This window comes from Symphalangus syndactylus, chromosome 17, assembly GCF_028878055.3.
Source record: "Symphalangus syndactylus isolate Jambi chromosome 17, NHGRI_mSymSyn1-v2.1_pri, whole genome shotgun sequence".
Taxonomy (NCBI): Eukaryota; Metazoa; Chordata; class Mammalia; order Primates; family Hylobatidae; genus Symphalangus; species Symphalangus syndactylus.
In genome coordinates this window covers 60,881,303-60,895,762 of record NC_072439.2, presented here as the reverse complement: position 1 = coordinate 60,895,762, position 14,460 = coordinate 60,881,303, and the positions used below count along the sequence as shown (strand labels likewise).

At 42.8% G+C, this 14,460-nt stretch overlaps 1 protein-coding gene across 1 annotated transcript; it reads left to right on the top strand.

Annotated features, from left to right (window-relative positions):
* The first annotated feature begins 704 nt into the window (after positions 1-704).
* LOC134733296 (P2Y purinoceptor 3-like) lies at positions 705-1,789 on the top strand. Its single transcript, XM_063622304.1, is given in 4 exon segments — positions 705-1,379; positions 1,382-1,676; positions 1,679-1,749; positions 1,751-1,789. Coding segments are annotated over 4 exon segments (1,080 nt in total).
* Positions 1,790-14,460: the final 12,671 nt, after the last annotated feature.

Here is a 14,460-nt window from a genome sequence, read left to right as displayed (position 1 = left end):
ACTCCCCTTCATGCTCTGCACATGACCTCCTTAAGCTACTTGGGCCCACCTATTGCATTTACTTTGTCAGCAAGGAAGGAATAAGGAAGAAGTTCCACCTGGCTTCATGGCTCAGATTTGTTTTCTTGGATGTTCAGATGCTAAGATGGTTAATAAGCAAATCAGCCTCAGTATTCAAATACTCAGTTAAGAAATCCTGAAAGAGATACAAATCAAAATCCTCCAGCAGAGCCTGTAGGCAAAACCTGGCCTTTCCCTAATCCTCTCTAATCCCCAAGGGTCACTTGCGACTCTACTATGGCCTGTGTGGTTAGGACCAAATTGCGGGCAGTTTCGGCCCCTGGGAATATACCTGCTTCTCTGGCTAGAATACCTCCCCTTGGAGATTTCCTGACTCTATGCAAAGGATTCTAGCAGGAGGAGACACAGAGCTGGAGGTTCTGAGTACCCTGTTTAAATGACAGTGTCATCCCACCATTTCTATCACAACCCAGCCTGGAGTAGACAGCATACAAGTCAATGTGAGGTCAACCCTTTGGACCTGGTAAGTCTAGACGCCCAGCTTTGGAAGATTTGGCCCTTGTTGAATACTCTATTTTCCTGGGGTTGGTCTCTTTTAAACAAGGCCTCTGACTAGACTTTGGGAGACAAAGTTGAATGCCGGGTTGAGACAGAGGCTGATGCCAGGCTGAAGTCATGATGCTATGCTGTCCATTTTGCTTCCTTCCAGGGGAAGCAGAAGCGGGAGCCATTGTGGAGCTCTGCTCCTGGAGGGAGCCTCCCGGGACATGGAGAAGCTGGACACGAACACATCACAGGCACAAGGTCTCTGCCAGTTCTCAGAGAAGTACAAGCAAGTCTACCTCTCCCTGGCCTACAGTATCATCTTTATCCTAGGGCTGCCACTAAATGGCACTGTCTTGTGGCACTCCTGGTGCCAAACCAAGTGCTGGAGCTGTGCCACCATCTATCTGGTGAAGCTGATGGTGGCCGACCTGCTTTATGTGCTGACATTGCCCTTCCTCATCATCACCTACTCACTAGATGACAGGTGGCCCTTCGGGGAGCTGCTCTGCAAGCTGGTGCACTTCCTGTTCTACACCAACCTTTACGGCAACATCCTGCTGTTGACCTGCATCTCTGTGCACCACTTCCTAGGTGTGTGCCACCCACTGCGTTTGCTGCCCTGCCGGACCCGCAGGCATGCCTGGCTGGGCACCAGCACCACCTGGGCCCTGTTGGTCTTCCAGCTGCTGCCCACACTGGCCTTCTCCCACACGGACTACATCAATGGCCAGATGATCTGGTATGACATGACCAACCAAGAGAATTTTGATCGGTTTTTTGCCTGCGGCATAGTTCTGACATTGTCTGGCTTTGTCTTTCCCTCCTTGGTCATTTTGGTGTACTATTCACTGATGGTCAGGAGCCTGATCAAGCCAGAGGAGAACCTCATGAGGACAGCCTGAGCCAAGTCCATCCGGACCATCCTACTGGTGTGTGGCCTCTTCACCTTCTGTTTTGTGCCCTTCCATATCACTCGCTCCTTCTACCTCACGATCCGCTTTCTGCTTTCTCAGGACTGCCAGCTCTTGATGGCAGCCAGTGTGGCCTACAAGATATGGAGGCCTCTGGTGAGTGTGAGCAGCTGCCTCAACCCAGTCCTGTACTTTCTTTCGGAGGGGCAAAAATAGAGTCAGTCTCCTCCACAAACTGAGGCAGAACAAGTTGGGTGAGTATCCAGCTGGGGGGAAGGAAGAGATGCCCAGGGGTGAACAGATCTGGGTAATGACAAGGTGAAGCTTGGGGAAAACAAGCTCCAACACCACTAGCAACAACTTGTTTGTACACAGACGAATGCTGGTGGGAGAGGGGCTCAAGACTTCCTAAAAGTGTCCTGCTGCAAAGGATACTTTTATATTGATGTTAAGTGAGTTTAAAATAAGTGTATGGACAGAGCCACCAAAACAAAGGAAAACTTTCTTATTTTAAAGAGAGCTGACATTGGTCTCGTCATTCAGGTCTCAGCTCAAATGTCACCTTCTCAGAGGCCACTCCTGCCCACCCTAGCTAATGTTGACCTCTCTCCTCATAACCCAATCACTCTATTCCCTTATATATTGTCTTTGCAACATTTATTACTACCTGGACTTGTTGACTCATTTACTTATTTATGATCTCTTTCCACTGAAGTATAGGCTCCAATAGGACAGAGATCTCCTCTGATGGCTGGCCCCTCATACCAGCCTCCATGGCAGGGCCTGGCACACAGTAAGGGCACAATAGATAGGGGCTGAATGAATGAGTGAGCAAATGGACCTGTAAATGAAACCTTACTATGAAAGAGCACCTTTGCATGGAGGAACTCATTTAACCCTCCCAATAGCTCCTTGTGGTGGAGGCCATTGTTTCCTCCATTTACAGAGAAGGAAACTGACACACACAGCTCCAAGTAACTTGTCCAAGCTTACCCAGTGGGAGAATGCCCAGATCATAGGGTTGAATGGAGCTTTCAAAGCCAGGCAGTGGCGTCCGAAGCACATGCTCCTAAGTGTGAAAGCTATGCCCCCATCCGAACACCAGCCTGGAGCCGGCCCAAGTTCTCCTTGACAGCACCGGCTCGTCATTTTAGGCTGGCTCGCTTGTTGACACAGTTGCTGTTATCTGCAGAACACTGAGGAGACCTTGTGTGTTATTTTACTACATTTCTTAACCAGTGTTTTTGTTAGGAAAAGCTCTGCAGGATAAAATGGGAGATACAGAGTAAAGTGGCTTCAAGAAAACTGATTCACCTCATTTTTATTTAAATTTAAACATGATGTCAGAGTTTATGAAAAAAAAATCTTCATCAATGTCTTAAGTCATAATGACGTTTATTCCCTAAAAACGCTTTTTTTAGTTAAGATGCAAGGTAATCCAAAAAGATAACCTTAAAAAAACCTCTCATTTCTAATAATAATGATTTCCAAGGATTTCTCAGGTGTACACATAACATTATCTAGGCTGGGCACAGTGGCTCATGCCTGTAATCCCAGCATTTTGGGAGGCCAAGGCGGGCAGATCACCTGAAGTCAGGAGTTCGAGACCAACCTGGCCAACATGGTGAAACCCCATCTCTATTAAAAATACAAAAATTAGCTTGGCGTGGTGGTGGGTGCCTATAATACCAGCTACTCGGGAGGTTGAGGCAGGACAATCGCTTGAACCCGGGAGGCGGAGGTTGCAGTGAGCCGAAACTAAGCCACTGCACTCCAGCCTGGGCGACAAAAGTGAAACTCTTAAAAAAAAATTATCTAATAATTCACTAATCTCCCTATGAAGAGAAGGTGGTTAAATTCTTTTTATAAGAAACAAGCATAACCCTTCATTACTATCTCACTCCAATTATAGGAAATGTCTGAGTAAACCATGTATATGCCTACATTATAACATTTTATTCTAAAAGTACAGTTTATTGCTTTCAAGCACACACAATAATTAGAACTGGACTAAGTGTTGCTTAGCAGAATTCCTCAGGATAATTGGTTTAACGAATAGGCAAGGATGTTTTCTAATTAGCAGGTCAGCTGTTTCCACATAAATAAATGTTTCTATAGGAGCTGAGAGAGCTTAAAATGTTTGCTCTTTTGAACATTCTCTCAGCTCTCTGGCTTGTATCATTAATTTCTGGCCCTTTCTTTAAATAACACATAGGCAAGTTTCAGCTGAGTTACAGTCCCAATTATCACCCCTTACAAATTAATAAGGTTTCACATTACTAGAGAAACCGGTGCACCAGGCTCCCCCAGGAAAGGCTTGGAGCCAGCCCACACGCCATGAAGCCACTAGCTCTTTGCCCACCAGCCTTTCAACCCTGGAGGTGGAAAGAAAACTAATGCAGAATCCTCAGGATGCACTGTCTTTTCTAAAAAGAAAGTACATTACACTCCTAGCCAAAGATTTCCTGCCTTTAAGTTCTTGTTAACCTATGTGCTCGCAATTATTTCTCAGATCCATATAAGGCTAAATTGCTTCTGCAGTTTTTTGACCTACTTAACAGCAAAGTATAAACATCCATTTTTAACTTATTTCTGGACAGTTAGGATCAAAAAAGTTTAACTGAGTTGACATCGTATCCTGGGTTTTCAGGGACAATTATCTCAAGAGACTAGGATCAAACTAGGCTATTCCCTTCGGGAAAAGGACCCCATTGTAAGTAGAACTAGGAATCCACTGTTGAACCTGAGGCAAGACGATATTCATCACTTCCTTTGTGATTAGAGAAAACTCACCTATAGAAGGGGATAAGAAAACCAAAAAAAAAAAAAAAAAAAAATGTCCTTCCTGAATTTTTACCCATTCAATGCCCTCCACCCTGTTATCCCCCTGGGCCCTTAGAATCTTCCATAATCTTGCTGATTGTTTGGACAGGTTAAAACAAAACCGAAGGTCAGCAAATACTAAGATGTTCAAAATACAGTCACTGGGGCTAGTATTTTCATATTGGATGAAAATATGATGGCTATAGCAAGCTACAAAAGTGCCAAACACAATCCCAACCCTTAAGGAAGTTATAGACTGTTGGAGAAGCAAAAATATAAAAACATACAAACAATATGGGTACTAATTAACAGCTTAAGCAGCTACGGAAGAAATTATGTCCGTTGTTGATTATCAAAATGAATAATACAGGCAGTAAGCGTTACAGGAGTTTCAAAGGGGGCTGAGAGCACTCAGGCTGAGAGCGCCATGAAGAGCCTATGAGTACACCGAAGGCTGGGAGAAGTTTCAACCAGGAGAATGTCCTAAGCAGTGGAGAAAATGGAAAGAGAGACCACTGTAAGCAAATTTAATTTGTGTGAAAGTCATTGGTTGGCTCCTGAAGGTGAGGAGTTGGAGACAATGCTGGAAGAGCGGGCTGACATGTGATGATGAAGCCTCCCAATGCCAGTGAAAGAACCACTTCTCGTGCCAGCAGGAATCACCAACGGCATTTCAGCAGAAGTGTAGTATGATCAAAGTCATGATTTAGAAACTTAATCTGGCGGCCCCCCCCATGTTTTGAATGAATTAAAGAAAACGTCACAGCTTAGGCTCCTTCAAAGTCTCCATATTGACCTCCCTTCCCTTCACAGCATCTCCAGATTTTCTTTAGAACAGTACTTTCCATACATCCCACCCTCCCCAATTGTCCACTCTCCCCTGTATCTTCACTTCCACAGAATAAAGCCCAGCTCCCTCACGCTGACATGCTAGTCCTGTCACAGTCTAGTCCCAGCTGAACTCTTCAACTCATGGCTCTCCCACCACACCCTGTGGCTTCCAACCTCTCTCACATTTGCCACGCGCCTGTCATCTACCTCTTTACAATCCCTGACAAAGCCTTCTCCAAATGCCTACGTTCCCAACTTCCACAGGCCATGGGCTCGGCATCCTCCAGTTGCCTCAGACCTCTGCACTGCTGACTCTCCCACGGGGCTTATTCCCTTGAAGTTGACATGGGCTCCTTTATCATTTCAGGTCTGTTTTATCTCCCTCACAACTCCATTTTTCAACCCATAGAACATGGTATCCCAGCAACATTGCAAGTGTGGTAGGCAGTGGGCACGGGTGATGTCAATCATGAAAAGAAAGATGATCAATATTTAGAAGACCACTGCAGGGATCCAAGAATGCATTTAACAGGCAGGACTAAGGTGGCATAAGGAGAACTAAAATTTTTAAACATATTGGAAAAAACAGAAATAAAAGGATTATTGAAACACGGCTGGTAGGGAGACATAACAAAAACTGCTCTGAGACTCTGAGCCACAGGAATCAGAAGAATGATCAACTAGCACTAGCACTCAGTGGGTGGGCAAGGGAGGAAGGGAGGGAGGGGACTGTGTGCTGTTAGGGAGAGCTCAGATTTAGACAAGCTACTGTTAGCTGCTAGTGAGACCTCAAGTTGGAAATGCAGGGTGGAGGTTGAGAGACAACCGCCATCTCAAGCTCTGGGTTTGGGGCCAACTGGGTGGGCAAATATTCAGAGCTGAATCAGAAAATGGTATCTCTGAGAGAGACGTGAAGAAAAAGAACAGAGGACCTAGGATACACAGGAATCACAGAAAGCATGACAGAGCGGAAGACAGGAGTTGCTCTCAGATAACAGAGCATCAGAAAATCAAGTAAGTAAACAGTGTCAAGACACAGAGAAGTCAAGGGTGTTAACATGAAACAAACTAGTCAAAGAGAATGAACAGTTGTAACAGTTGTCTGTCTCTCGGCAAACAGCTCAAATGCCACCTCTTCCGAAAAGCCTCCCTGGATCACCCATCAGAAGGCCCTCTCTTCTCTGAACATCCTCCACACCTCTCTTAGCACATCTCCCTTTCTGCAAAGTATGAGAGGCATTATTTAAATCCTCTTATCTCCCTCACCCCCAGATCTAGCAGAGGCTTGAGCATATGGGTGCTCACTAAAACACTGAGGAATAAATGAATACATAGCAAACGCTTCTCCTGTGTGTGCTTTTCTGGAATTACTGAAAAATCCAATTTATGAATGTGTGCCTATAAAACTAAATCACAAGTTGTTTGGGATTTATTTGTTCTAATACCCACCAACTTCAATTCAAAGCAGTCCCAGGACACACAACCTGCAAGCATTCTCACTTTTTCTTTTTATCCCAAATTTCAAAGGCAATAAAAAGGGGAAAGTTTTTAATTGCTTGCAATTAAGCATAACCTGAGCTTATAAAGTTACGTATTCTCATTATCTTTTACTTTCCTATAAACAAGCTAAATCTCTTTAGTATTTGTACTTCCCAACTTTTTGTTTTGTTGAGGATTTTTTTTTTTTAACGTATCAAACAACTTCAAAGGTAATGGCCTCAAAAAGAATTCCATGATAAGAAGCCAAACTTATGTTCTTGCAGCAAGCTGTAGCTGGGCATTTTTATAGTGGTTAAATCACGAACAAAAAGCAAAGAGTGCCACTTCAGGAACATTAAAGAATTGCAGACTAGTTTACAGTCCCACCAACAGTGTAAAAGTGTTCCTATTTCTTCACATCCTCTCCAGCACCTGTTGTTTCCTGATTTTTTAATGATGGCCATTCTAACTGGTGTGAGATGGTATCTCACTGTGGTTTTGATTTGCATTTCTCTGATGGCCAGTGATGAGGAGCATTTCTTCATGTGTTTTTTGGCTGCATAAATGTCTTCTTTTGAGAAGTGTCTGTTCATGTCCTCTGCCCACTTTTTGATGGGGTTGTTTGTTTTTTTCTTGTAAATTTGTTTGACTTCATTGTAGATTCTGGATATTAGCCCTTTGTCAGATGAGTAGGTTGCAAAAATTTTCTCCCATTGTGTAGGTTGCCTGTTCACTCTGATGATAGTTTCTTTTGCTGTGCAGAAGCTCTTTAGTTTAATGAGATCCCATTTGTCGATTTTGGCTTTTGTTGCCATTGCTTTTGGTGTTTTAGACATGAAGTCCTTGCCCACGCCTATGTCCTGAATGGTATTGCCTAGGTTTTCTTGTAGGATTTTAATGGTTTTAGGTCTAACATATAAGTCTTTAATCCATCTTGAATTAATTTTTGTATAAGGTGTAAGGAAGGGATCCAGTTGCAGCTTTCTACATATGGCTAGCCAGTTTTCCCAGCACCATTTATTAAATAGGGAATCCTTTCCCCATTTCTTGTTTTTGTCAGGTTTGTCAAAGATCAGATAGTTGTAGCTATGCGGCATCATTTCTGAGGGCTCTGTTCTGTTCCATTGATCTATGTCTCTGTTGTGGTACCAGTACCATGCTGTTTTGGTTACTGTAGCCTTGTAGTATAGTTTAAAGTCAGGTAGCGTGATGCCTCCAGCTTTGTTCTTTTGGCTTAGGATTGACTTGGCAATGTGGGCTCTTTTTTGGTTCCATATGAACTTTAGTTTTTTCCAATTCTGTGAAGAAAGTCATTGGTAGCTTGATGGGGATGGCATTGAATCTATAAATTACCTTGGGCAGTATGGCCATTTTCACGATATTGATTCTTCCAACCTATGAGCATGGAATGTTCTTCCATTTGTTTGTATCCTCTTTTATTTCATTGAACAGTGGTTTGTAGTTCTCCTTGAAGAGGTCCTTCACGTCCCTTGTAAGTTGGATTCCTAGGTATTTTATTCTCTTTGAAGCAATTGTGAATGGGAGTTCACTCATGATTTGGCTCTCTGTTTGTCTGTTATTGGTGTACAAGAATGCTTGTGATTTTTGTACATTAATTTTGTATCCTGAGACTTTGCTGAAGTTGCTAATCAGCTTAAGGAGATTTGGGGCTGAGACAATGGGGTTTTCTAGATATACAATCATGTCATCTGCAAACAGGGACAATTTGACTTCCTCTTTTCCTAATTGAATACCCTTTATTTCCTTCTCCTGCCTGATTGCTCTAGCCAGAACTTCCAGCACTATGTTGAATAGGAGCGGTGAGAGAGGGCATCCCTGTCTTGTGCCAGTTTTCAGAGGGAATGCTTCCAGTTTTTGCCCATTCAGTATGATATTGGCTGTGGGTTTGTTGTAGATAGCTCTTATTATTTTGAGATACGTCCCATCCATACCTAATTTATTGAGAGTTTTTAGCATGAAGGGTTGTTGAATTTTGTCAAAGGCCTTTTCTGCATCTATTGAGATAATCATGTGGTTTTTGTCTTTGGTTCTGTTTATATGCTGGATTACATTTATTGATTTGCGTATGTTGAACCAGCCTTGCATCCCAGGGATGAAGCCCACTTGATCATGGTGGATAAGCTTTTTGATGTGCTGCTGGATTCGGTTTGCCAGTATTTTATTGAGGATTTTTGCATCAATGTTCATCAAGGATATTGGTCTGAAATTCTCTTTTTTGGTTATGTCTCTGCCAGGTTTTGGTATCAGGACGATGCTGGCTTCGTAAAATGTGTTAGGGAGGATTCCCTCTTTTTCTATCGATTGGAATAGTTTCAGAAGGAATGGTACCAGTTCCTCCTTGTACCTCTGGTAGAATTCAGCTGTGAACCCATCAGGTCCTGGACTCTTTTTGGTTGGTAAGCTATTGATTATTGCCACAATTTCAGAACCTGTTATTGGTCTATTCAGAGATTCAACTTCCTCCTGGTTTAGTCTTGGGAGGGTGTATTTGTCGAGGAATTTATCCATTTCTTCTAGATTTTCTAGTTTATTTGCATAGAGGTGTTTGTAGTATTCTCTGATGGTAGATTGTATTTCTGTGGGATCGGTGGTGATATCCCCTTTTTCGTTTTTTATTGCATCTATTTGATTCTTCTCTCTTTTCTTCTTTATTAGTCTTGCTAGCGGTCCATCAATTTTGTTGATCTTTTCAAAAAACCAGCTCCTGGATTCATTAATTTTTTGAAGGGTTTTTTGTGTCTCTATTTCCTTCAGTTCTGCTCTGATTTTAGTTATTTCTAGCCTTCTGCTAGCTTTTGAATGTGTTTGCTCTTGCTTTTCTAGTTCTTTTAATTGTGATGTTAGGGTGTCAATTTTGGATCTTTCCTGCTTTCTCTTGTGGGCATTTAGTGCTATAAATTTCCCTCTACACACTGCTTTGAACGTGTCCCAGAGTAAACTAGTTCAACCATTGTGGAAGTCAGTGTGGCGATTCCTCAGGGATCTAGAACTAGAAATACCATTTGACCCAGCCATCCCATTACTGGGTATATACCCAAAGGACTATAAATCATGCTGCTATAAAGACACATGCACACGTATGTTTATTGCAGCACTATTCACAATAGCAAAGAGTTGGAACCAAACCAAATGTCCAACAACGATAGACTGGATTAAGAAAATGTGGCACATACACACCATGGAATACTATGCAGCCATAAAAAATGATGAGTTCGTGTCCTTTGTAGGGACATGGATGAAACTGGAAAACATCATTCTCAGTAAACTATCGCAAGGACAAAAAACCAAACACCGCATGTTCTCACTCATAGGTGGGAATTGAACAATGAGAACTCATGGACACAGGAAGGGGAACATCACGCTCCGGGGACTGTTGTGGGGTGGGGGGAGGGGGGAGGGACAGCATTAGGAGATACACCTAATGCTAAATGACGAATTAATGGGTGCAGGAAATCAACATGGCACATGGATACATATGTAACAAACCTGCACATTGTGCACATGTACCCTAAAACCCTAAAGTATAATAAAAAAAAAAAAAAAAAATTGCAGAGTCTCAGAATGTTCCACTCTGCAAGTAGAAAAACACATTAATAAAGAGGCCTTTATAAAGCATTAACCCGACAATCAAAGAAGCAGCCTCTGAAGACCTTCTTACACTCTCTTCTTTTATAGCCTAGTTTCTTGCAAGGGTAGGCTACAATTTTTACTGTAATTTCTACATTGAATTCATACTCCAAATCATTATACCCTGGCTGCTGCCTACCCCACCACCCCAGTCCACTGAAATTCCTCTCAAAAACAAACTAATGACTTCCCAGTTACAAGTTAAACAGACACTGTCAGCCCCTATCCTCTCTTTCTTGGCATTTGACACTGTCACTCACTGCTTTTTTTTTTTTTTTTGAGACGGAGTTTCACTCTTGTCACCCAGGCTTGACTGCAATGGCACAATCTTGGCTCACAGCAACCTCCGCCTCCCGGGTTCAAACAATTCTCCTGCCTCAGCCTCCCGAGTAGCTGGGATGACAGGCACTCGCTAGCACACCCAGCTAATTTTTGTATTTTTAGTAGAGATGGGGCTTCACCATATTGGCCAGGCTGGTCTCAAACTCCTGACCTCAGGTGATCCACCCGCCTCGGCCTCCCGAAGTGCTGGGTTTACAGGCGTGAGCCACCACGCCTGGCCCACTCACTCCCTCTTAAAACCTCTTTAGCTTCCATAGACTGCATCTCTCCCTGCTCCCACCGGGTGAGTGGACGTGACCCAGGACTCTGTCCTTGGCCCTCTCATCTCATCCCACATTCTTTCTGAGTAATCTCATTGACTCCCCGACGGCTCCCAAATCACACCCCAGAGCAATCCTCTCTCACATTTTGAACCCATGTTCCTGTTCATACAAATATCGGGCACCGCAAGCTCCGCAATGCCAAAACTAAACTCTTTCCTCCCAACCCTGCACCTTCTCGCCTGTGGTCTTGATGGCCAAATGGCACCACTGTCCACCCTAGGCAGGAATCTGGGAGTTGTCCTTAACTCTGGCCTCTCCCCCACCTCACATCCAGCAAATGACCACCTGTCAGTTCAACCTCTCAAGCACCATAAGCGCCTGTCCCTCCTTTCCATCTTCACTACCACTGCCTTAATTCAAGTCCCATCATGTCTCCAGCTTCAATGCTCCAACCTATTAACCATTCTCCTGCCTCCAAATTTGTCTCCCTCAACCCCCAATCCATTCCCTTCCTACTGCTTAAAGGGTCATCTTTCTAAAATTCAAATCCTACCTTGAGAATCACCAGCATAAATATCTTCCAGAAGCTCAAAAGATTACGATCACAATCCTGAACATCGAAGAAACAGACTTCAGTGATCTGCCTTGCACAACTAAATTCCCCACATGCCACTTTCATTTCATTTCCATTAACTAGCAGCCTCTCTCAGGATTAGCTCTGGGACGTCTTCTCCTCCTCCCTCCCATCCTGCACCTTCTCAGCTTTAGATGAGCTATCCTACTCACCCTTTACAATGCAGCTCAAAGATCACCTCCTCTTCAAATCATGCAGGTGTCCTAGGTTCTCTGAACCTTATTAAGTCTTGTCATTGCTCTGACAGCCCTCATCACGCTGTATCAGAGTCACTGAATCACTGATCTGTCCATTTCCCCACTCATTCATGAGACCCTTGAGCAAGGTGGTCCATGCTTTCCACATCTCTGAGTTGCCAGGTCTAGCAAAGAGTCTCAGAGTCAATGATGCCAGACACGAAGACCAAGAAGCCCATGCACATCTTACTCAGCAAGCAACATGACATCGCCACAAGCATTATGCTTGGTTTTCCCCACTACTGTACTTCTTTGAATCATGAAACGCTAACAAAGACATATCCCAATTTCAGTAATGTTAAAAGGTGAAAAACTGTCTATGAAACATATTAAGTAGCATGATCATAAAACCTTATGTGGTCATTAGACTCAAAAAGTATTTTAAAAATCTAAGTGCTGAAAAATAAACTAGAACTTTCTAAGGTAACTCAAATATTTCCACATGAAAAGAACACACACGTTATCTTAAAAGGCAGTTATATTTCTCCTTTGAAACGTTAAGGAACTATTTGTTCTGCATCCTAATTGTAGTGTCATAGCACAAATCTCTATTAAAATTCACAGAATTCTAAAAAAAAATGGAAGTCATGGAAAACACTTTAAGAGATAATATGATTGTCCTCAGGCCCATTCCCTGTACCTTCCCGTCCACTAAGCCTGGCCTCCACCTCCATGGACCCTGCCACAGTCAGAAGAGGACTCTTACCTTCCCTCTAACACTCACTCCACCTCATGCGCATGACTCTAAAATCCTGGGATGACCTGCTGCCAAGCCCACCTTCCTACTACCTCCAGCCACTTTTCTCTCCCCAGTTCTTGAGCCCTGTTGCTTCCAGCTCCAACCCAGGCTCTCTCTCATCCTCCTCCCACCCACTCTATCCACTGTCCATCTCTTGTGCACTTTACCCTGTGAAATCTGGACTCTACTGGGCTGGAGGTGCGGTTTCCCTTTTGTCGTGAAATTTTTCTTTACCTCTTCCCAGGGCAGACAGGGTTGGCTTCCAAATGTTAAAAACTATCTGAACATGGTAAGACACAGAACCCCCACAATAATCAGATTTTCCTTGGAAAACTGAACAAGCCTCAATATTGGGGGAAGGGAGCAAGACTTGCAAGAAGTTAGCCCACACTTTCAGCTGTTTGGGATAACTCATTGACTTTTAGAAATTCCATAGGGCATTCTGTTGCCCCTTCAGGGTGCTTCATTTACTTACCACAGTAATGTGAATGCAATCCTGGAGGGCCCAGCTTGCCCAACCATCAACTGCACAGGTATGGAGAGATACATCTGTAGACGTTTTAGGTCATCCACCAACGTACATCTAACATATATTAGCCATATCCTTATGTCTCATAAATTAAGAATGAGAGTGCTATAGAAGGAACTCTAGTGATCTTCTATTTTGCTAATAAGAAAATGGAAACACAGAAGCTACTACATGGTAAAACTTGGGAGACACACACCGAAGGTGATCCTCTTCAAAAAGACAAAATAACAAATGCCTACAAGTACATGATAATCTGAAATGAAATGTCCTGTAGGTCCACTGATTTTCATTACATAATAAATCTACCAAATCTATGAGGGGAAAATCAGTTTAGGGAATACAGTAGATTACCGCAGCAGGCAGCTGCCAAAACCTGGAACCGATAAAGATCCACTAAAGAAAAGACATGTGCACAGGAATACATGACTATATACACTAATATACTTGAGAGAAATAAATGCTAGTAAGTTATACTAAGTTTGGCTGTCTGGCCTACACGATGTCAGGGCTTTTTAGTATTTCTTACAAAAACTCAAAGCTTTCTTCCATGAACCTTTTGGCAGCAAATCACTGCTGAAGGCCTACAACCAAATCCCCACTGGGGCACTCAGGAACTCTCAAATGGAAGAGGGCAAAGGATATGAGGCTGGAGTTCAGGCCTTCCAGATACCATGAACAGCATGCACACAAGTTGGAGCTGTTGTTTGCTACCAGTGAATACTGGGACTAAAAACTAAAGGCATTGTTTCATTTATCCTTGATGCCATTCTCTTCCATTTTGTCCCTGAAAATTCCCTTTACATGCAATTTTATTCCTGGCAATGCAAATTTGATTTCTAACTCATGGCACTGTTGAACTCCCATCTTCACCCCCGGAGTTCTTTGAAAAACACTACCTGTTACTTTCCTCCCTTCTGAACACTGTCACTTTTTTAAAACAGCAGGACTCAAACTTGCACTGAATTATATTCTTTGTGGGGTTTTTAAAACCTTCATTACACAATAGAGTTATTGTGAAAAAATCAGAAAATATAAATAAGCCAATAGAAACTCATTATTCACAGACACTGGTGTACATATCATGCAGATATATTTGTTTCTATAAAAATGGCACCACTATGAATCTTCCGTGTAAAAATGCCACCAACATTATTCCATGTCAATATGTTCTCTAACAAAACCATTTAATGACTACTTAATATTTCACTTTAGGTATGTAATATGATGTACTTAACAAATCCCCTATTACTGTAAATTAGAGTGGCTTTCTATTATACTTTAGGCTATTATAAAATCTAGCAGTGAAGACACTTTCTTAAAATATATTTGCATGTATATTCGTCTGATGGTTTCTTTAGGACAAGTTATTAGAAATGGAATTGCTAAGTCAAAAGGCATGCAGCCCACCACCATCCCCCTTTTAGGTCTTTTTATTCATATTGCCAATTCATCCTCCAA